General features: G+C 43.6%; 1 protein-coding gene across 2 annotated transcripts in view; it reads left to right on the forward strand.

Moving 5' to 3' along the window:
* The window catches only part of atp2a3 (ATPase sarcoplasmic/endoplasmic reticulum Ca2+ transporting 3), an 85810-nt gene extending 62094 nt beyond the window's left edge, over positions 1-23716 (forward strand). Inside the window, exons 12-24 of one of the 2 annotated variants that reach the window (XM_055879968.1) lie at positions 2449-2551; positions 7570-7701; positions 10955-11074; positions 11302-11520; positions 11899-12234; positions 12538-12758; positions 12874-13076; positions 13314-13399; positions 14367-14500; positions 17299-17416; positions 17523-17640; positions 19927-19960; positions 20189-23716. In XM_055879968.1, coding sequence (XP_055735943.1) covers positions 2449-2551; positions 7570-7701; positions 10955-11074; positions 11302-11520; positions 11899-12234; positions 12538-12758; positions 12874-13076; positions 13314-13399; positions 14367-14500; positions 17299-17416; positions 17523-17640; positions 19927-19931 — 1795 coding nt within the window. In that variant the 3' untranslated portion in view covers positions 19932-19960; positions 20189-23716. The remainder of the gene's footprint in view (positions 1-2448; positions 2552-7569; positions 7702-10954; positions 11075-11301; positions 11521-11898; positions 12235-12537; positions 12759-12873; positions 13077-13313; positions 13400-14366; positions 14501-17298; positions 17417-17522; positions 17641-19926; positions 19961-20188) is intronic. The other variant, XM_055879959.1, reaches the window with a different exon arrangement.
* Positions 23717-24229: the final 513 nt, after the last annotated feature.

A 24229-nucleotide genomic window follows, 5' to 3' on the forward strand; every position in this document is an offset into this window, starting at 1 on the left:
ATACTAAATATATAAAAATGTCTCTCCACAGTCCTCGTTGTGCCGTAATGTGTTTTTAAAAAAACAAACATTTAATCTTGTTTTTGTTTCTGGTTTTATTGCTAGCTTGAGTTACCTGGGGTGGCATAGTTACATTTAGTCATGGCTCTATTTAATACTGTGTTCTTCCCCTGGGAACTGTGAAGAGACCTCTGGTTGCATGTCTTATGCTGTGCCGATGAGTGTCCGAATTGTGTACCAACTGCTTGAACAGACAGTTTGGTACCTTCAAAACGTTGCACATTTCGTCCATGATAAAGCGTTAGCACCAGCCTATTGCTAGTTACCCATTCTAAAACTGACTAGGAGCTATGTTATGGGTGTCATTTATATTACTGTCGTTGCCGACGTACACTGAGTGTACAAAACATTAAGAACACCTGCTATTTCCATGACATACTGACCAGGTGAATGCAATGATCCCTTATTGATGTCACCTGTTAATAGGGTGACCACCTGTCTCTCATTGTGGACACTCCCTCATTTTGGCCATTTGTCCCACAGCCAAACAATCATGTACTGTATTTGATCAACAAATTCAAACACCACTCATTTAGAAAAAGAGTCAGACATTCCAATCTATCTCTTGGGGTCACGTTGCACTTATGAGAAGATGTATATCATAACGTGGTGGCACTGGTGATATTCTGCTCAATGCAAGACGCGAGGTAGGCCAATTTCATAATCCTTTAAGGTTAAATTACAGCTAAACTTGGAGAGGAAAGTTAGTCCGAACTACTTACAAAAAGCATGCTTCTGACGCGCTACAGAAGTAGGCCTAAATAAATAGCCGTATTAGACTGAACGAACTAAGGTAATTTCGTCAAACTTGAGGCTCACCATGCTCATTAGTTGCTCATTCAACATATTTGCTGCTACTTCACTCGATCCTGTTTTTAAGTCTCCCTTCGTAACTGTTTTAGACCAACCAAAAAATGTTTCCTTGGTCAAATATTCACAGATTTTCATAAAACTGACACAGGTGGTCTCGTTTCTGCATCACCAAATTTTGCACGAGGCAAAAGAATAGGCTAGGTGTGCTTCAACTAGCTCGTTTGGTGCAGTGGGAGCAGGGGCGTAGTGCTGCTGGCGTGCACCGGAGTGTCGCTCAGCCACTTCTCACAATGGTGCTTGTTTAGTGAAGTTAGATCAAAGCAGCTGAATCATTTTCTTAGAAGACCACATAATGATTCATTAGTATTCTACATAACAGTAACGCATATAGTAATGTCACTGTTACATCGGAAACACCACCTCATTTCTCATTAGATTTTAGGATGGTTAACTGAAGTCACACTTTTCCCCCCCTGAGGCCAAAACTCAACCTTGCGTGCCACTAGGCAGCTTGGATTGAAACAAAATACAGGAAGGCTAGGCTATAGTTTTAACACCACTTGTTCTAATTTGTTCTTTGAACGGTAATTCAAGCTCTAAATGCATATTCCTATGAAACTGATTGGGATCAAATGGCTGGCTTGTAGATGCAGTTAGTTTGGACGTTTCACCGGTAAAACGTGATAAAGAATTATAAATCACGATTGACAGTGATGGTGGCCTTTTTTTTAAATTAGGAATGCCTAACTTGGTATTTGAGGGTATTAAACATAGATAATATTATTGAGAAAATATGTGTGGGCATAGGCAGATGTTGCAAATGGAGGATGCATTTTATGCATATTCTATAATGAGATTCAATAGCCCCCCCCCCCCCCCCCCCCCCACACACACAACAAACAAACAAAATAAGTAATGTAGGCTACACTGCCCCGTTAATGTCCCGCAAAATCATCATGTCCCACATTTGGGTGTTTTATTAAATGTGTTCACCCTATCAACTTCAATCAGTGTAGATGAAGGGGAGATGGGTTAAATACGGATTTTTAATCCTTGAGACATGGATTGTGTATGTGTGACATTCAGAGGATGAATGGGCAAGACAAAAAAATGGCTTTGAACGGGGTATGGTAGTAGGTGCCAGGCACACCGGTTTGAGTGTGTCAAGAACTGCAATTCTCCTGGCTTTTTCACGCTCAACAGTTTCCCATATGTATCAAGAGTGCTCCACCACCCAATGGACATCCTGCCAACCTGGCAGTTACACAACTGGATGGGTTAGATACAGCTTGTGTGTACAGAAATCACATTGTACATTTACTCCATTATTAGTTATGAGAGTGAATTAAGGTGTGCTAGTATCTAACAAATGTGTGTTTTTTTTGGGGGGGGGGCGCTATCCTTGTGGGGACCAGAAGGACAGTTAAAAATATATATAATTTTGTGTCTTTTCTGCCAGTTCCCACAAGGAAAAAGGCTATTTTAGGGTTTAGAGTTAGCGGTTTGGGCTTAAGGTTAGTTTAATGGTTAGAGGTTAAGGTAAATATCATTTTGAATGTGTGCGTTCTCTCCCAGGTTGAAAGGGGACAAGGTGGTCCAGTGCGGGGACTATGATGGACTACTGGAGCTGGCCACTGTGTGTTCCATGTGCAACGACTCCTCACTGGACTACAATGAGGTCAGTGCTGACACACACTATGTTTTTGTGAGTCATTTAAAGCACTCTTCTGCAGCCTGACCCTCTCTGTTCCTGTCCTTTCACCCTGTTTTCCTCAGTGGTAAAAAGCCTTCGCTCTGAGCTGCTGTGGCACACACACACTGAGCCGTAGACATGGCTGCACATCTGTTGCTGCCTTCTCCTAGGTTTGACTGATGTCATCATTAATGTTGAGTTGGACTAACCTCCGTGATACACAAAAGAGTGTGTGGTTGCTATGCAAAGCAGACGCCACTCTAAGAGAAAGGTTTTGTACCAGTAAAACAGGCTTGCAAATTTCTTCCTCGACTTAGTTATGTATACAAATGAGGTATTACATTATGCCGAATGCATGAATGATAACGAGGACACACACACACACACACACATCCAAGCCTCGTACAGTAGCTGATCTAATTTTACTCACATGTGTGATTCTGTTTCTCTAGTTCTCTGATGGCTTTTCTCACTGCTGTCATCGTCATGGTAACCATGCTGTGTGTAAATGAAGCCAAGGACACAGCAGTTTAATTACAAGCTATTCAAACACAGAAGAAATTTTGATTGTTTCCCAAAAAGACTCGTTGTAGAACTGAATTAGCATGCTATTTTGTAAAAGTGTGTCTTTCCCAACTAGAGATAATGGATGGAGGAAGGAAGGAAGGGAGGGAGGAGGGAAGGGACAATAAAGGTAGAGCAGCTGTGTGGACAGAGTGGTGTGAGATTAGTGGACCCTGATGGCGGTGGAGGGCAGTGGGGGTTTATTGACCATGTTGTGTTCATTGGGGCAGACGGGTACAGTGTGGGCAGTGCTGTGTCCTATTAAAACACGGTGGGCTCCACCTACTCACGTCATAATAATATACAGTATAATAATAAAAGCTATTGCATACATTTTACATATGGTTGGTCCCGGGAATCAAACCGACTATCTTGACATTGCAAGCGCCCTGCTCTACCAACTGAGCTACAGAGGACATTACCTGTCAGGTCAGCCAGCTATGAAACCACACCACTCACTCACTATGACTCAAATCATTTAATGAGAACTAGAGAAGGTTGATGTAAATGACTGAGAGAATGCACTGACTAATTGACGTGCACACCCACCTTGGTTAGTCAGACTTTTAGACGTCACATCAGTGCTTATCAGAGGTGGGACCAAGTCATTGTTTTACAAGTCACAATTAAGTCTCAAGTCTTAGCACTCAAGTACCAAGTCAAGAAGGCAAGTCTCAAGTCCGAAACTTCGAGTCCTAAACAAGTCATAATGTGCTCTTCACCAAATGTAATACCATTTCATATTTTGAACAAGAGTAAGAGTTAGTATATTACATTTACGCAAATCATCTATATATTTATTACTTTCCAAATAAACGTTATATTTCCATGGAAGACCCCCCCCCCCCCCCAATAGTGATCAACTATCGAGGATCACTGTGGGGTGCATTCGGGCGATGTAGGCGTGTACACAATCGCCCAACCTTGTTTTAGGAACAGCAGTAACATCAGGCAGGATTTAGGCTACAAACTGCCTAGCCAGTTGTAGCTCAATCTTGGGTGCAATGATCACATTCCCGCACTGACTGACTGTGTAACATGATACTCTAGTAAAGTAATAAAATATATAGCTGTCGGCTATATTAGCCACGTCTTACCGTTTTTTTGTGCAGCTTTAAATGTCAAATAAAGTTGGAAATTGTTGCGCCTTCCGTCTAGTTTTCTTCCTGCATGTTTTGCAAGTTGCAATCCTTTTTTTGTTGACACAGCTTCATCTTTATGTCAGAAAATAATAATTGTGGGTATCATCTTTCCAAGGGCTCCATCTGAATTCACCCGCCAACGTTCCTATGCACTGCCACGCACAACTTGATTGGCCGCTGTCCGATTCAAACTGTAATCCGTTAAATGAAGAGTTGATGTGCTGCACACTTAAAAAAAAATGTAAATAGCATAATTTTTTATATTTGGGCTTGGGGAGGGTGTCAGGTCGAGTCATAAGGCTCAAGTCAAAGTCAAGTCACGAGTCATTGGTGTTAAAGTCGAGTTGCAAGTCATCATGTTTGTGACTCGGGTCTGACTCGAGTCCACACCTCTGGTGCTTATTAAGAAAATCCTTCCAGCGTGATATTAAAAACTATCTTATGTTTCACCAAGCCTTGACTGTACAACAAGGATTCTATAGAGCGGGCTGGCTTCTCTGTTTTTCAGCAGGACAGAGCAGCTACGTCTGGTAAGACAAGGGGTGGGGGTGTGTGTCTATTTGTCAATAACTGCTGGTACGCAATGTCTAATATTAAAGAAGTGTCGAGGTATTCCTCGCCTGAGGTAGAATACCTCATGATAAGCTATAGATCACACTATCTACCAGGAGTTCACATCTATATTATTCATAGCCTTCTATTTACCACCACAAAAAGATGCTGGGACTAAGACCGCACTCAACAAGCTGTATAAGGCCATAAGCAAACAAGAAAATGCTAATCCAGAAGCGGCGCTCCTAGTGGCCGGGGACTTTAATGCAGGCAAACTTAAATCTGTTTTACCTAATTTCTACCAGCATTGTCACATGTGCAACCAGGGGGAAAAAAACTCTAGACCACCTTTACTCCACACTTAGAGATGCATACAAAGCTCTCCCTCACCCTCCATTTGGCAAATCTGACCATAATTCCATCCTCCTGATTCCTGCTTACAAGCAAAAACTAAAGCAGGAAGTACCAGTGAGTCGCTCAATGCAGAAGTGGTCAGATGATGCAGATGCTACGCTACAGGACTGTTTTGCTAGCACAGACTGAAATATGTTCTGAGATTCATCCAGTGGTATTGAGGAGTATACCACCTCAGTCACCAGCTTGCTCTAAGTGCATCGACGACATCATCCCCACAGTGACCATACATACATTTCCCAACCAGAAGCCATATATTATTAGCCGACGTGAGCAAGACCTTTTACACAGGTCAACATTCACAAAGCCGCGGGGCCTGCGGATGTGTACTCAAAGCATGCGCGGACCAACTGGCAAGTGTCTTCACTGACATTTTCAACTTCTCCCTGGCCGAGTCTCTAATACCTACATGTTTCAAACAGACCACCATAGCCCCTGTGCCCAAGATAGTGAAGGTAATCAGCCTAAATGATTACCGCCCCGTAGCACTCATGTCGGTAGCCATGAAGTGCTTTGAAATGCTGGTCATGGCTCACATCAACTACCATCATGCCAGAAGCCCTAGACCAACTCCAATACGCATACCGCCCCAACAGATCCACAGATAACGCAATCTCAATCACACTCCACACTGCCCTTTCCCACCTGGACAAAAGGAACACCTATGTGAGAATGCTGTTCATTGACTACAGCTGAGCGTTCAACACCATAGTACCCACAAAGCTCATCACTAAGCTAAGGACCCTCGGACTAAACACCTCCCTCTGCAACTGGATCCTGAACTTCCTGAAGGGCTGCCCCCAGGTGTTGTTGCCTACCCTTACCACATCTGCCACGCTGATCCTCAACACTGGCCCCTCAGGGGTACGTTCTTAGTCCCCTCCTGTACTCCATGTTCACCCACGACTGCGTGGCCAAGCACGACTCCAACACCAAGTTTGCTGACGACACAATAGTGATAGGCCTAATCACCGACAACGTTGAGACAGCCTATAGGGAGGAGGTCAGAGACCTGAGAGTGTGGTGCCAGGACAACAATGTGAGCAAGACAAAGGAGATGATTGTGGACTATAGGAAAAGGAGGGACGTACAGGCCCCCATTAACATCGACGGGACTGAAGTGGAGCGGGTCGAGAGCTTCAAGTTCCTTAGTGTCCACATCACCAACAAGCTATCATGGTCCAAACACATCAAAACAACACCTTTTCCCCCTCAGGAGACTGAAACGATTTGATATGGGTCCCCATATTCTCAAAACGTTCTACAGCTGCACCATCGAGAGCATCCTGACCGGTTGCATTACCACCTGGTATGGCAACTGCTCAGCATCTGACCGGAAGGCGCTACAGAGAGTAGTGCGTACGGCCCAGTACATCACTGGGGCCTAGCTTCCTGACATCCAGGAGTGTCAGAGGAAGGCCCAAAAAATTGCCAGACTCCAGTCACCCTAGTCATAGACTTCTCTCTGCTGCCGCATGGCAAGCGGTACCGGTGCGCCAAGTATAGGACCATAAAGCTCCTTAACAGCTGCTACCCTTAAGCCATAATAAGACTGCTGAACAACTAAACTAATCAAATGGCGACCCGGACTATTTACGAACCCCCCCTTTTTGTTTTTACACTGCTGCTACTCGCTGTTTGTCTATGCATAGTCACTTTACAAATGACCTCAATTAACCTGTACTCCCATACATTGACTCGGTACCGGTACCCCCTGTATATAGCACCGTTATTGTTATGTACATTTCTTGTGTTACTTTGTGATTGATAAGATTTTTTTAAACTTTTGTTTATTTACTAAATCTTTTATTAACTCTTTCTTGAAGCATTTCACTGTAGGTTCGACACGTTGTATTCGGTACTTGTGACAAGTGGCTGTGTCCGAAATCTGTCTTGCCTAGATGTCTTACATACGTTGTACTAATTGTACCACATGCAGTATACTATTTAGAACGCACAGAGTAGTCACACCTAATGCAATAAGCAACAAATATCAACATACTAGACTCATCCATACTGAGAATGTGTCATTTAATGCACCATTGCGTTGATTCCAGCCATTCATTCATTTTTGTATGGCGCATCACCTTGTGATTTTATCAGCTGTTGTCAGACACACATGGGTCTCAAAGGGGATTCTCCTCCTTAATAGGGTGCAGCGAATTCTACTAGATGGAAAAGCCCAAATTAGTTTATCCTGGCATTTAAAGCATTCTCAATTCTCTATTTTCGCATACCCGAAATGCCTATAATTTAGAACGCAAATGAGGATATTCGAACACGGACAGTGTCTCCGTGCTTTTGACTAACCAATCCTCTCCCCTCTCCTAGGCCAAAGGAGTGTATGAGAAGGTGGGTGAGGCGACAGAGACTGCCCTCACTACCCTGGTGGAGAAGATGAACGTGTTCAAGACTGACATGTCAGGCCTCAGCAAGGTGGAGCGCGCCGGAGCGTGCAACGCAGTAAGCAGCTAGGGAAAACACTGGGGGTAGTGGGGGAGGGATTGTGGATGGAATGTATACAGCACTTCTATCCATGCATGTCGTGTGTATTAGGCATACTGCTCGCATATTCATATACAGTACATTATTTAATTCTGTATCTAACATATTGTCATGAACACAGTGATTTAAACAACTGAACTTGGACAACAAGTTTAAACAAAGTATGGTAATGGGAGCAGGTACCTATTGGCTTTCAACGCATGGGACAATTATCTCCACTAAGATCACCTCAGCCTCTAGTTTCGCACTTAAATGGTTTTCTCGCATAAAATTGATTATTTAATGAAAACCAATGATTGCTCCATCAGTAGTCCAAATTGCATTGGTAACTGGCTGGCCTGCACTAAGAGTGTCAGTAATCCCTAAGAGAGAATGTGTGAGAATACAGATTCTCAGGTAGCACTTTAAAATAACTCCAAGTAAAAAAGCATTTATAATGGCTAAGTAAATAGCATACTCATAAATTAATAATTACTCCCACATTTGTAAATTTAGTAACCTAGTTATTCACGCATTTATCAATCGCATTTATAATGGCTAAGTAAATAGCATGTTCATAAATGAATAAGTACTCCCACATTTGTAAATTTAGTAACCTAGTTATTCACACATTTATCAATCACATTTAACGTATTGCATAATGATTCATAAAATCATTCATAAGATGTTTAATATAGGTTATTTTAAACCATTTACTAATCATTAGTTAAGTATTTTTGCGTGGCCTCTTCTAAAGTGTGGGATATTTATACTTTATTTATACTTTATAAATGTTTTGAGTGAACAGTGTAATTTCTCACAAAAAAATGGACATGCCATTAGTAGACATTCCAGCAGTACCTGATGCTCCTTAAGGTCTCAAAATGGCTCCTGGAACATATCAATGGTTAAACAATAAGCACACAATACAGAGGATGTTTATGAAAATATTGTGAACACAAGCATTTCTTGGCAGGGAATTTCCTACAAAAACCAGTGTGGATTGCAGTCACTCCTTAGGACAGTCTAATTAAGCAATAAGGCACGAGAGGGTGTGGTATGGGCTGTATATTGGCCATATACCACAAACCGCTGAGGTGCCTTATTGCTATTATAAACTGGTTACAAACGTAATTCGAACAGGAAAAATAAACGTTTTGTTATACACCACGGCATTCAGCCAATCAGCATTCAGGGCTCAAACCACACAGTTTATAATCTCGGTCAACCCATAACTAAAAGGGTGCGTGATTTAAATTCAGCTGTGTGATTTGAGACAGGCTTGCAAATTTCTTCTTAGACTTAGCTATGTATACAAACTAGGTATTACATCATGCCGAATGCATAAATGATAACAAAGATGCTCACGCACACAGAAATTAGTGGTCACTTAAAACATTTATAAAGTATAAATAGCCCGCACTTGAGACGATGCAAAAAGTCTTAACTAATGATTAGTAAATTGTATTAAACATCTTATGAATTATGAACAAATGATGACCTAATCCCATTTGTAAATTCTTTATGTGGAGTTAGTGAAGTGCTACCGACTGACCTAACTGCCCTGTGGTGAATGCCCAATGATGGGCTCTGAGCTTCCACCTGTGCGAATGATGCCTTTCCTCGTCTGACTCTGTCAACAAGTGGTGTGTCTTCTCTTCTCTCTGTCTTTGTGAATGACCAGCGACACTGTGACAGGTAGGCGTGAGAGAGAGTCTAACTCCCTGTGCTCTTGTCAATGACCAGCGGTTCCAAGTTTTTCCACTGAACCCCAGATAAAGTTCAATTTTTCAAATTCCCAACAGTCCCACGGCAAGAAACAACTCTGTCACTGACACAAGCCGTCCTCGGAGGCTAGAGATGATAATATTTAGACAAGCCAGAGAGTTTATGAAGAGGTTAGCTAAACTTTCCAGCCCTCTGTTAGGGCTTTGAACAGAAAATAAATAGGATGTCGTTTCCTACTAATGCACTAGTTGTCGGTGAAGTGTGTAAGACGATGTTTAGCTTCCTCCTCTGCCGTCACTAGACCGACTCGACTCACGTTCCTCGTCTTTTGTTTTACGACGGGAGGAAGAGAGGGATTTTGGCTTAATATGGGCTCAGTGTCTCAATGATGGGAAGAGGGGTCTTTTGGCTCAGTGGCTCTGTCTGTGAGGACATCTGTGAAGTGTCTATGGAGGCCCCTGGCATCATGTCTCCACGTCAGAGATGTCTGAGCTGGGAGGGAGAGGGGGGCGAGAGCTCATGGGGACTGGAACGAGGGTGACGCCTAGTGGTACTTCATAACTAGACACTAGGAAATGGAAAGCGAGGGGAACTGGGTCTCTCAGTATCCACAAATGACAATGCAAACCTAACCAACCATTTCTGATTTATTTACAGCTTGATCAGTATGATGCATGTTAGTCAGACATTTTGCTGATTTGTAAGGATGTGAAAGCAAGGCTGTATACGTTCTATGTTAACCTTGCACTTCATTACAAGCTTATGCCTTAAGGCCAAGTTGAGTTGCACCCACTAAATGGTCTGTGTCCCTTGTAAAATCAACATGTACCACCTGTTTGGCACTAGAACTTACATAGACAGAGGGTCCTGTCTGGTCCAGATTGATCCTGGCACTTCATATACAGACTTGCCCAGTTGTCTGGTGCCTTTGGCTGATTCTGAGCCCAAACAGGATGTTAGAGTACCATCCATCCGGTGTCAAAAACACAGCCAAACCTCCCAGTCAGTCACCCATCTGGGCCCAGATCCACAAATCAGGAGTGCTGATCTAAATAAAGGTTAAATACAAAAATCTAGGATCTGTCCATATAATCTTATTCATTACGATGTAAAAGGCTAAACTGATCATAGATCAGTGGGTCTACTCTGAAAGGCTTTGTGGATACGGGCCATAGTCTGATAAAGCCCCTTCCATCACAAACGCAACACAGCCTCCCAGTCCCAGAGTAGATAGGATGCTGGAGTGTCTCATCCATCATGTCAGCATCACAGCCAAAGAGAAGCCTCCCAGTCTCAGTCCCACACCTGGCCCATTTAGAACCCCCTCCATCAAAACAACAACACAGCCAAGGCAGAGTCGAGCCTCCCAGTCCCCAGCCTGGTACTGAGAGGATGACAGCTGCCCACTAACACGCCTGTCTGGAATAAACACCCTGTCTCTCTCATTCTCTTTCTATCCCTTTCTCTCTTTTGCTCTCTTCTTTTCTTCTCTCTCTCTCACCAGGTGATCAGGCAGCTGATGAAGAAAGAGTTTACTCTGGAGTTCTCTCGCGACCGCAAGTCCATGTCTGTGTACTGTACCCCCACTAGCAAACCAGGCTCTGGGAGCAAGATGTTCATCAAGGTACACACACACACACACACACACAAACCCCTCAGTCAACAGATCTCTCACATGCTTTAATAATACATTTTCAGACTCAATGCATTTTCTCTAAAATACCCATCTCTCCCTGTACCCATCTCTCCATACACACACACACACACACACACACACACACACACACACACACACACACACACACACACACACACACACACACACACAACCTCTCCACTCCAATCCCACAGGGTGCCCCAGAGAGTGTGATGGAGCGTTGCCAGTACCTGCGTGTTGGCACAGGGAAGGTGGCACTGACCATGCCCCTGAGAGAGCAGCTGACCTCCCTGATCAGGGACTGGGGCACCGGCAGGGACACACTGAGATGCCTGGGCATGGCCACACGGGATTTACCACCAAAACAGGAAGACATGGATCTGGAGAACGCCACTAAGTTTGCTGAGTATGAGGTACAAGAGACAGATGGAAAACTTTAGTGTTTGTAGGTTTCTGTGTGCTGTGTCAGAGACGGGGCATGGATAGAACTGGGCAGGGAGAGTTATTTGTTTTGTTTTTATAGACATGTCCTATGTAAGGAGAGATCATCCACCTTAAATACAATGTTAATGATCATAATTTGTATGTGGTGAGCTCCCCCTACTCTGACACCCTTTAGCTTGAGTTACATCCAGGTTGTATTCTGATGCCTGACTGGGTGATGCTCATTCATCTATCTGGTGCTCACATTCTACTGTCTTCATTCTTCGACATTCCCTCATCCTCTTCCTCTACCTACCTCCTACCCCTCTTCTCTTTTTTTCTCCGTATCCTCTCCTCGCTCTCTCCAGACGGGCCTAACGTTCGTTGGCTGCGTGGGCATGCTGGACCCGCCCAGGAAGGAGGTGATTGGCGCCATCCAGCTCTGCGCCGAGGCGGGCATCCGTGTCATCATGATCACCGGGGACAACAAGGGCACGGCTGTGGCCATCTGCCGACGCATCGGTATCTTCGGCGAGGATGAGGATGTGGTGGGCAAGGCCTACACCGGCAGGGAGTTTGATGACCTACCCATAGAGTCCCAGAGAGACGCTGTAAAGCGGGCACGGTGCTTCGCCCGTGTGGAGCCAGCCCACAAGTCTAAGATCGTGGGCTACCTGCAGTCGTTTGATGAGATCACTGCCATGGTAGGAGAGGGTTAATGCACAGCTCCACCCATTTGTCTCATTCAACTGCCTGGGAGATCAGTGCCTCATTTCAGTATAATTTTGACTAGATCTTAATTGATGTTGACCTTATTTAATGTGTGCAAATAAATCAATGAATGCATAGATCAAATGTTAGATCTAATTCTTTGAATAATTCACTTATGGGCCAATCTATTCTGACTTGGCTTGACAATGAAGAGTTCTGCGAACTATCAAGTTTTCCCATCGCATGTCTGTATAACACCCTATTAAATAATGAAATGCTCTTGCTTTCCTCCACAGACTGGTGATGGGGTGAACGATGCGCCAGCCCTGAAGAAGGCAGAGATTGGCATTGCCATGGGCTCGGGCACGGCTGTGGCCAAGTCAGCCTCTGAGATGGTTCTGTCTGATGATAACTTCTCTACCATCGTGGCGGCTGTGGAGGAGGGCAGGGCTATCTACAACAACATGAAACAGTTCATACGATACCTCATCTCCTCGAACGTCGGCGAGGTCGTCTGGTAAGCAGAGATGCATGCACTGCACACAAAATCACACATTTTCCTATGTCAAGAATACTGACTGTCGTTAGTTTTCGTTGTATTTCTGATGTGTGTTTACTCTCTCTGTCTGAAGCATCTTCCTGACGGCCATCTTGGGTCTGCCTGAGGCTCTGATTCCGGTACAGTTGCTGTGGGTCAACTTGGTGACAGATGGTCTCCCTGCGACTGCCCTGGGTTTCAACCCCCCAGACCTGGACATCATGGACAAGCCACCCCGTAACCCCAAGGAGCCCCTCATCTCTGGATGGCTGTTCTTCAGATATCTGGCCATTGGAGGTGAGGCACTGTCTGGTTTACTGGACACTGGTTATAATACAACAAGAGTTGCTCATTCATTCCTTTTATCTCATGTAATCTCACAAGTCATTATCAAAGTGTCATGCTAGCTAGTTGGAGACTACCCTAATGTGACTTTCATTCCTAACATGGGGGGTTAAAACGTGATCGACCTGGCTCTAACTGTTGCTTGGATTCTGACTTCCTGCCTGACTGTCTGTCTGTGTGTTCCTGCAGGGTATGTTGGTCTGGGCACGGTGGGTGCTGCCACCTGGTGGTACCTGTTTGATGAAGAAGGCCCTAATGTGACCTTCTACCAGCTGGTGAGTGGAGACAAACACACCATTACAATGACTTCATTAGGGTCCTATTCATTAGCCACCGGGTGCAAGAAAACAGACTGAAACAAGGAGGGACTGCTTGAACATGTCCAGCTAGTTAAAAACTAGTTTTGCTACAGTGTGTCCTAATAAATAGGACATAGGTCAACCCCTTTTCTCTGCTGCCTCTAGAAATGGATATTCTTCTCAGGAAAACAGTAACTTTTCAATCACCTCTTGTTTATATGTGTTTTCAATAGCATCCATTCCCAGAGGATGGTGCTTTATCTCTTAGTACAGTTCTGGGCTATATTTGGTTGTTCTTATGGTTAACCCCCGTTATCCCATCAGCTATTTGCCATGACGACAATCTCTGGGATCATACAAAGAGACAGAAATAGAATTCAGAGAAAATAGAGTTCACTGGTGGAGAATAAGACGCATGTGGTCTGAGGGAAATAGGAATGTTAGAGGGAACAGAGGGAGGGAGGGAAGAGTGAACTGAGTCCAAGGGTCCCCAGAAGGAAAAATGTCAGATGATAAGGAAAGGGGGAACAGAGGAGGAGCTGAGTCGAGGGTTTCCTGCAGCTGCTGCGGTGTCAGATCAAATCTGGGACCCAACACAGCAGGTCGCAAGGTTAGGTCACTTCCTGTGGGCACGCGCGCACAGTGCTTCGAGTGTTCTGGTTGTTGACTTGCATGAAGTCAGTCTTGTTCATCTAATGCCGTGTAAGAAACTTTGGAGTAGTACTCCAATGTGCAATGACTGTATCTAGATGGAATTGAAGAGAATGAAGTTGAATAGTGCAACACAAACCCCATTCCACTGTGCTATCTTGTCTGTGTTGTGAAGCCTACCTCACCGCTCTCATCTACCTCTCCACAGAGACACTTAAATCAGTGTATTCAGGTCAACCCCATGTTGGTTATACGCTGTGAAGCCTGCTTACCTTCTGTCCTCTCTTCACAGAGACACTTTATGCAGTGCTCGGAAGACAACGCCATGTTCCAGGGCATCAACTGTGAGGTGTTTGAGTCCCGCTACCCTACCACCATGGCCCTCTCTGTGCTGGTCACCATAGAGATGTTCAACTCCCTCAACAGGTCAGTCAGCAGCATGTTGTACTTGGAGGGCAACATAACTATAGGATTATACATGAATATCTGTTGGTCCATATCTGATGGTCCTCTGTAGCACAGTTGATAAAGCATGGCACTTGCAGCACCAGGATAGTTGGTTCAATTCCCGGGACTACACGTACGTTAAATGTATGTACGCATGACAGTAAGTCTCTTTTGGATAAAAGCATCTGCTAAATTGTGTGATGTGTGTGTGTGTGTACACATACACAAGAAATATATACACACACACAATAAATATATACACACGCACAATAAATATATACACACACACACACATATATATATATAAATATAAATATAAATTTTGTGTGTGTGTATATATATTTATTGTGTGTATTTATATATATATATATATCTACTGTATATTATTATATATATATTTCTACTGTATATTATTATATAAGTATTCTAAGCTGCAGGAGTGTCTACTCCTAAAATTTTGGGCAGATTTTCTTCATTTTTACCATTTTCTACATTGTAGAGTAATAGTGAAGACATCAAAACTATGAAATAACACATATGGAATCATGTAGTAACCAAAAAAGTGTTAAACAAATCAAAATATATTTTATATTTGAGATTCTTCAAAGTACTCATCCTTTGCCTTGATGACAGCTTTGCACACTCGTGGCATTCTCTCAACCAGCTTCATGAGTTAGTCACCTGGAATGCATTTCAATTAAGGTGTGCCTTGTTAAAAGTTAATTTGTGGAATTGTGGAATTGCTTTCCTTCTTAATGCATTGGAGCCAATCAGTTGTGTTAGGACAAAGTAAGGGTGGTATACAAAATATATCCCTATTTGGTAAAAGAGCAAGTCCATATTATGGCAAGAACAGCTCAAATAAGCAAAGAGAAATGACAGTCCATCATTACTTTAAGACATGAATGTCAGTCAATCCAGAAAATGTCACGTGTTGTTACGTTACAGCCTTAATCTAAAATGGATAAAAAAATTCCCCCTCATCAATCTATACACCATACCCCATAATGACAAAGCAAAAACACATTTTGGGGATTTTTAGAAAGTATTCAGACCTTTTACTCAGTATTTTGATTTAGTACCTTTGGCAGTGATTACAGCCTCGAGACTTCTTGGGTATGACACTACAAGCTTGCCACACCTGTATTTGGGGAGCTTCTCCCATTCTTCTCTGTAGATCCTCTCAAGCTCTGTCAGGTTGGATGGGGGGGTGTCGCTGCACAGCTATTTTCAGGTCTCTCCAGAGATGTTCGATCGGGTTCAAGTCCGGGCTCTGGCTGGGCCACTTAAGGATGTTCAGAGACTTGTCCCGAAGCCATTCCTGCGTTGTCTTGGCTGTGTGCTTACGGTCGTTGTCCTGTTGGAAGGTGAACCTTCACACCAGTCTGCGGTCGTGAGCGCTCTGGAGCAGGTTTTCATCAAGGATCTCTCTGTACTTTAGTCCTTTAATCTTTCCCTTGATCCTGACTAGTCTCCCAGTCCCTGCCGCTGAAAAACATTCCCACAGCATGATGCTGCCACCACCATGCTTCACCGTAGGGATGGTGGTAGGTTTCCTCCAGACGTGACGCTTGGCAGTCAGTCCAAATAGGTCAGTCTTGGTTTCATCAGACCAGAGAATCTTGTTTTTCATGGTCAGAGTCCTTTAGGTGCCTATTGGCAAACTCAAAGCGCGCTGTCATGTGCCTTTTACTGAGGAGTGACTACCGTCTGGCCACTCTACCATAAAGGCCTGATTGGTGGAGTGCTGCAGAGATGATTGTCCTTCTGGAAGTTTCTCCCATCTCCACAAAGGAACTCTAGAGCTCTGTCAGAGTGAGCATCGGATTCTTGGTCACCTCCCTGACCAAGGCCCTTCTCCCTCGATTGCTCAGTTTGGCCGGGCGGCCAGCTCTAGGAAGTGTCTTGGTGGTTCCAAACGTCTTCCATTTTAAGAGGGATGGAGGCCACTGTTCTTGGACCTTCAATCCTGCAGAAATATTTTGGTACCCTTCCCCAGATCTGTGCCTCGACACAATCCTGTCTCGTAGCGCTACGGTCAATTCCTTCGACCTCATGGCTTGATTTTTTTCTCTGTCATGCACTGTCAACTGTGGGACCTTGTATAGACAGGTGTGTGCCTTTTCCAAATCATGTCCAATCATTCGAATTTACCACAGGTGGACTCCTATAAAGTTGTAGAACCATCTCAAGGATAGTCAATAGAAACAGGATGCACCTGAGCTCAATTTCGAGTCTCATAGCAAAGGGTCTGAGTACTTATGTAAGTAAGGTAATTTGTGCAAAACCTTCTAAAAACCTGTTTTTGCTTTGTCATTATTGGTTATTGTGTGTAGATTTGAGGAAAAAATACAACTTAGAATAAGGCTGTAACGTAACAAAATGTGGAATAAGTCCAGGGGTCTGTACTTTCCATTCATGTTTTGGCCTTCTACTATGTCACCCTGATTCTGAGTTGTATTAGTTTTATTAGGCCAGTCATTTGGGTATAGACTACTGTAAATCAGGGACTTTACCCACAAAGACTCTCAGAGTAGGAGTGCTGATCTAGGATCAGTTTCACTTTTCAGATCATAATGAATACGATAATATATCCTAGGTCAGCACACCTACTCTGAGATGCTTTGTGGATACGGGCCCAGACTTCAAACATCTGCAATGTAATAATTGTCCTGTAGACCATGTTTTCGGTCCAGTAGTTGTCTTGTCTATGAATACAGTAATTACAGATTTTGTGTTTTTTTTTTTTCTAATGTGGCTTCTCCTCCTGCCTCTAGTCTGTCTGAGAACCAGTCCCTGATCAGGATGCCTCCCTGGGTGAACTTCTGGCTGCTGGGGGCCATAGTCCTCTCCCTGTCCCTCCACTTCCTCATCCTCTACGTCGAGCCCCTGCCTGTGAGTACAGCATATACATAGGTTCTGTCTGTCCGTCAGCAATAGTTTGCTTTCTAGTGTATCCCTCTCTCTGACCTGGTCCACCTCTCTTTTCTCTGCTCTCCAGCTGATCTTCCAAGTGACCCCTCTGTCCTGGTGCCAGTGGATTGTGGTCCTAAAGATCTCCATCCCCGTCATCCTATTGGATGAGGCCCTCAAGTACATCTCCCGCAATCACTTAGACGGTATGACTCAGTTTATAAAAGTAGCTTCGTGTTCAAAAACAGGAAATACAGTGCATTCGGAAAGTTTTCAGATCCCTTGACTTTTTCCACATTTTGTTACGTTACAGCCTTATTCTAAAATGGATCAAATAAATTCCTCAATCTACACACATTACCCTATAATGATAAATCGAAAACAGGTTTTTAGAAATTTTAGCAAATGTATTAAAAATAAAAAACATCTTATTTACAAAAATATTCAGACCCTTTGCTATGAGACTCAAAATTGATCCATCCTGTTTCCATTTATCATCCTTGAGATGTTTCAACAACTTGGAGTCCACCTGTGGTAAATTCAATTGATTGGACATGATTTAGAAAGGCACACACCTATCTATATAAGCTTCCACAGTTGACAGTGCATGTCAGAGCAAAAATCAAGCTATGAGGTCGAAGGAATTGTCCGTAGAAGTCTGAGATGGGATTGTGTCGAGGCTCAGATCTGGGGAAAGGTACCAACATTTTTTTGCAGTGTTGAAGGTCCCCAAGAACACAGTGGCCTCCATCGTTCTTAAATGGAAGAAGTTTGGAACCACCGAGACTCTTCCTAGAGCTGGCCGCCCGGCCAAGCTGAGCAATCGAGGGAGAAGAGCCTTGGTCAGGGAGGTGACCAAGAACCCGATGCTCACTGACAGAGTTCTTCTGTGGAAATGGGAGAACCTTCCAGAAGGACAATAATCTCTGCAGCACTCCACCAATCAGGCCTTTATGGTAGAGTGGCCAGATGGAAGCTACTCCTCAGTAAAAGGCACCTGAAAGTACGCTTGGAGTTTACCAAACGGCACTTAAAGACTCTCAGACCATGAGAAACAAGATTCTCTGGTCTGATGAAACCAAGATTGAACGCTTTGGCCTGAATGCCAAGTGTCACGTCTGGAGGAAACCTTCCCTACGGTGAAGCATGGTGGTGGCAGCATCCTGTTGTGGGGATGTTTTTCAGTGGCAGGGACTGGGAGACTGGTCAGGATCAAGGGAAAGAGGAACGGAGCAAAGTACAGAGAGATCCTTGATGAAAAAACCTGCTCCAGAGCGCTCAGAACCTCAGACTGGGGCGAAGCTTCACCTAACAGGACAATGACCCTAAGCAGACAGCCAAGGCAACACAGGAGTGGCTTCGGGACAAGTCACTGAATGTCCTTGAGTGGTCCAGCCAGAGCCTGGACTTGAACCCGATCAAACATCTCTGGAGAGACCTGAAAATAGCTGTGCAGTGATGCTCCCCACCCAACCTAACAGCGCTTGAGAGGATCTGCAGAGAAGAATGGGAGGTACTCCCCAAATACAGGTGTGCCAAGCGTTATACCCAAGAAGACTCAAGGCTGTAATCACTGCCAAAGGTGCTTCAACAAAGTTCTGAGTAAAGGGTTTGAAAACTTTTGTGATTTCAGTTTTGTATTTTGTTTCAATTTGCTAAAATTTGTAAATACCTGTTCTTGCTTTGTCATGATGAGGTATTGATGAGGTATTGATGAGGTATTGATGAGGTATTGATGAGGTATTGATGAGGTATTGATGAGGTATTGATGAGGTATTGATGAGGTATTGATGAGGTATTGATGAGGTATTGATGAGGTATTGATGAGGTATTGATGAGGTATTGATGAGGTATTGATGAGGTATTGATGAGGTATTGATGAGGTATTGATGAGGTATTGATGAGGTATTGATGAGGTATTGATGAGGTATTGATGAGGTATTGATGAGGTATTGATGAGGTATTGATGAGGTATTGATGAGGTATTGATGAGGTATTGATGAGGTATTGATGAGGTATTGATGAGGTATTGATGAGGTATTGATGAGGTATTGTGTGTAAATTGTGTGTAAATTGTGATGGTGTGATAGTGTGATAGTGTGATAGTGTGATAGTGTGATAGTGTGATAGTGTGATAGTGTGATAGTGTGATAGTGTGTAAATGTAATAAAATGTATGCACTCTACTGTAAGTCGCTCTGGATAAGAGCGTCTGCTAAATGACTAAAATGTAATGTAAATGTAAATTGATGAGGAGAAAAACAACGATTTAATACATTTTAGAATAAGCCTGTAACGTAACAAAATGTGGAAAAAGTAAAGGGGTCTGAATTCTTTCTGAATGCGCTGTATGTGACTGTTTGGTTTTCCCTAGACATACGTGATTGACTTTGGTGAGACAATAGGGTTAGGGATAGCATTTCTTCTAGAGCTTGCTTTGGAAACCCCCCCCCAAAAGTGACTTTCCTCTCTCTTTCTGCATTCCTTATTCAGCCTAAACTTTGTCTCCTCTCGCCTTCTGTAAAAGGTACTATATAATTAGGTTTTTCTCATTGTTTCTGCCTTTTCTCCCATCTCTCCTCTGCTTCCTCCTTGCACCTCTCTGAACCTGCATATTTAGCTCAAACTTGCTAGATTTTGACTTTTCAGTTTACCCTTCTCATGAATTCGTTTTTATGCCTCATGGTTAAGCTCTATGCATGGACACTTCCATGTAGACGTTAATGTTAAAACTTTTTGTTTTTCTCCCCAATAGACAACGAGGACAAGAAGTACAGGAAGATGCAGCAGAAATATTAAGACCCGCCCACACACACACACCTTTCCTTTTAAAGAAATTCCCCTCTCCTCCGTTCCCTCATTCCCCCCAGTCCTGCATGCTCAAACTCCACTAGAAAACGAGCAGGGCATGCATGAGACCGAAAGTACATCTGTGCGAGTGTGTGCGCATGTGTTTGTATGCGATGGTGTGCATGTGTGAGAGTGAATGAACGAGTTAGTGTTTGTATATGAACCAACGAATGAATGCATGCCCATGTTCACGTAGGCCCAGAAAAGCGTGACGATAAACTGCAAAACACATCCAGGACTCTCCAGGAGGCTTTTTAAAACTTTCAGCTCATCGCTTTTGACTCTGTACATTAACATGCAATAGGTGGACCGTGGGGGGAGAGAGGGAGAGGTTTAGGAGGAGAGGGGTCAATCAGCTGGGGGATTGTTGTGTGTCTGCGGGGAAAGGGGTTTGGTGCAGCATAGAGAGAGAGGGGCATCCCCTGGCAGAGACTACATAGAGTCTTGATGGTACCAGCAACAGACAAAGAGCCTGGCATGCTAACTGGAGGTGAAGATACTACCAACGGGCAGCTAGAGGAACCACATTGCTCGGCCTGAGGTCCTGCCCAGTACCCATGTGTCCATCCCACCCCTTAGGAACCCCTCTGTCTGCCAAGGCTTCTGTCATCCAGATCCACATTGTTGGGGAAGTTGTCTGGACCACTGTCAGGCTCATGGTAGTGGCCATCAGACCATCACATCACAACTACATGCGCCTCTGGCTACAGTATACCACCACGTTCCTCTCTCCTTCCCTTTCTCTCCACATGGACCTCTGTTTGCTGTATATTGAGCTGATTTCTGCTCTTTAGCTCTCCTCTCTCCCATCGACCTTGCTCTCTCGCTCGTTCATTCTCTGTTTAGGAAGCAGGTAGGCAGCGTTGGCCCTGAGTTCTGACTCATCCGGGCATGGGCGGTGCAGTGTGGTGTGCGGAGGCGTATGCCTCTCTGTCCTGAATGTGTGAATAGCTTTTTGCTGCTTGGCCGCTTTCTTTAGCTCTTACTGGGGAGCCGGAGTCAGTCCAGAGACATGGCAACCAAGATTAAATGTGAAATGATGACTACACCCACTTTGCCCAGACTATTCTGATAAACCCATCCAGCCTCACAATCAACCTTCAGTATTGCGCATCCCTCCCCTCCTCCCATCTCCATTCCACAAGAACTCTGTTCCTAAATCACAACTGTAGTTGCGGAGTACTACTACTACAGAGTAGATACAAAAATATACTTATACTTTGGAAAGGATGCTTAGGAGGGTGAGGGGAATTAGCAAGCAAGGCAGCTAAATTGGCCAGACTTCATCAGTCGGAGACCTTTGTCTCTCCCACACATAAGAACATGCACACGCATCAATCAAATCAAGACTTTAACACTCTCAACATGCTGTATGTCGACTTGGACCTAGTAGGGTCAAATAATGAATGTATTTTCGTGCCAGCCTATTTCCCATACCTTCCCACTCTACTCCCACGCCACTCCCACGAACCCTGGTTTACCACGTGAAACCTCTCTAGCCCTTTTAGTTCTGTGCAGTAAGATCATTTCATCCCTTGTTACTTAGTGTTGATCTTATTGAGTAATAATAATAACACGCCATCACTATCAATAGTGCATGTCCAGTTAGACAAGCTTAATACAAGCTCTTCCCCCTTATTGTTGTGCTGCTCCCTGGGCTCTCCACTCTAACGCCAGTGCTTTTTGCATTACAGGTTAACTATTGGCTATTGTTTTTAAAACAAGTAATAATAATGTATTTGACTGAATGAATGAATTTTGGATTGTTGCTTTAGCTCTTGTTTTGGGGTTTGCTGTGGAGCCATTGTGGTCTGCTGGCCAGTGGATTAGCTGGAGGGAAGCAGAAACACTAGGGCTCAATCACAAATTGACCCCTAAGCACAGATCTGAGGAATTGGCTTGATATAAGCAATGTGGGGAAACTTCCACCTAGCCTATCAGAGGGCAAGGTGGAGCTATTACCATATTGCTTACACCTGTCATCCAGTCAGATCTCCACAAATGTGTAGGGCATGGGGGTCGACTTTGGGATTGGGCCTAGTAGTGTTATGTGCTTGTTGAGCCTTCTGCCACTTTCTAAGTCTGCTTGGGTGAGAGCACCAAGCAGTATGACCAAAGTCCACTTTGATTTCATCAAGGAACTGCATATAGTTGTGATATGCAAACAGTTGTGACTGGCACTTAAGTTAAACGTTGGACGACCAGCTATCTCTAACCACTGACCGAACACCTTGACATAAAGGGAAGATCTTGGTCTTTCTATTAATATTTAATGAATATCTACCAGGGTTAGCTAACCAGCACAACTTTTGATTCTGAGATTACCACCAGGCCAATACAGTAGCTCTCTACCTGTCCTATACCCTAACAGTGGCAGAAGGCTTCAGGACCCCTGTGTGCTTTCTAGCTGGTCCTCAGCCTCAGATCATGATGGCAACCTATACCATGCTGGCACTCAGGCTGTCCAGCAGATGTGGGTTTGTACAGTACCTTGTTATTTACTACTGAATCCTTGAACTCTGTAAAGGAAAAAAGAAAAACGATTGCATGGATACCTTGTTACTGTAATTAATATTCTATACAGTATATTAGATCTTTTGATAACTTACATGGCATCAATGAAACCTACTTAACAGCAAGAGAACCAGCTGCGAGAAACCATTACTTATTTTCTTTGAGCACATCTTGGCATCTAATGATCTACATTTTTTTGTAGACTAGAAAAATGTTGTTTATTCATCGTTACTGTTTGTTTTCACGGTTGCTGGGGTTTTGTCATACTTTAGGGAAAGAAATTACAATGTGTAAAATAAACAACAAGAATCATGGTTATGATGAGAAATAATGATGATAATAATGAAATAATTTATTTCACTGATGGTAATATGGTTTGAGAATTTTTGTTGAATTTCAAAATGAATTGTTTGGTTTAGACAGTGCGATGAACAGTGACGAATCCTGAGTAATGAAGTTGTGTGTACATTGAAGGGCTTGGTGTGACTGCAGGCTCCAGAGACCGCATGTTAGCCATTAGGGTCTGACCGTTAGGATGGTGGTCCTAACCATGGTACGCTTGGATAGCCTGGTCCCAGATCTGTTTGTGCCGTCTTGCCAATTGACCACGGCCATAGGAGTTGGCAAACCGCAGTCCCAGATCTGTTTCTATCAGGCTAATGTTTGGCATCGTGTGCTGTAATAACATAAGCACCCATGTGTGTATTAACAGTGAGGTAGTCACCAATCTAGAGGTGGCTTTGCTCCTGTTGGACCTTTCTCCCTGTCAACCAATAGTAAACATTCACAGGTTGCTGGAGCCTGAATCTCACCACACAGAAATAAAGGATTCTTGTTATTGCATTGTTAATATTAATTGTGGACACAATTTTATATATGACAAAGACATGGAAATAAATATTATTTATCTTGTTATTTATTCAGAGGTTTGCTTTCTTTGATTATTTAAAATTATGTTTGAACAGATGAGTTGGGTTTGCTTGTTAAATTTGATGCAGGGACAAACAAGATCTGTACACTTTCTCAAATCAGTAGAGCATCGTGCTTGCAATGCCAAGCGATGTGGGGTCGATTACTGCTGGGGCCACCTTTTGACATAACTGTTTGCACACGTCTAAGTCGCTTTGGACAAAAGCATCTACTTAATAGTATATCATATTTTATTAATACAATATCTTGGAGGGTAGAAGTTTAGGCTATTATGTTTGTATGTGCCTAAATTGAATCCTACCAGCAGAGGGCGATATTGTATGATTTTTCCCGTCTGAAGACTGACTACCATTATCATTTTACCTTAGATGGCCAGGCCAAAACAGTAGGCTACACAAAAACAAAATAGCCATTATAATGGGTAGTGATGACAAGACACTGTCAGATCATATCAGGTGGTTATAATGCTGACTGTGAGAACTGAGAATGAGGGAAAATCTCA

Source organism: Salvelinus fontinalis, chromosome 2 (genome assembly GCF_029448725.1).
Source record: "Salvelinus fontinalis isolate EN_2023a chromosome 2, ASM2944872v1, whole genome shotgun sequence".
Taxonomy (NCBI): domain Eukaryota; kingdom Metazoa; phylum Chordata; class Actinopteri; order Salmoniformes; family Salmonidae; genus Salvelinus; species Salvelinus fontinalis.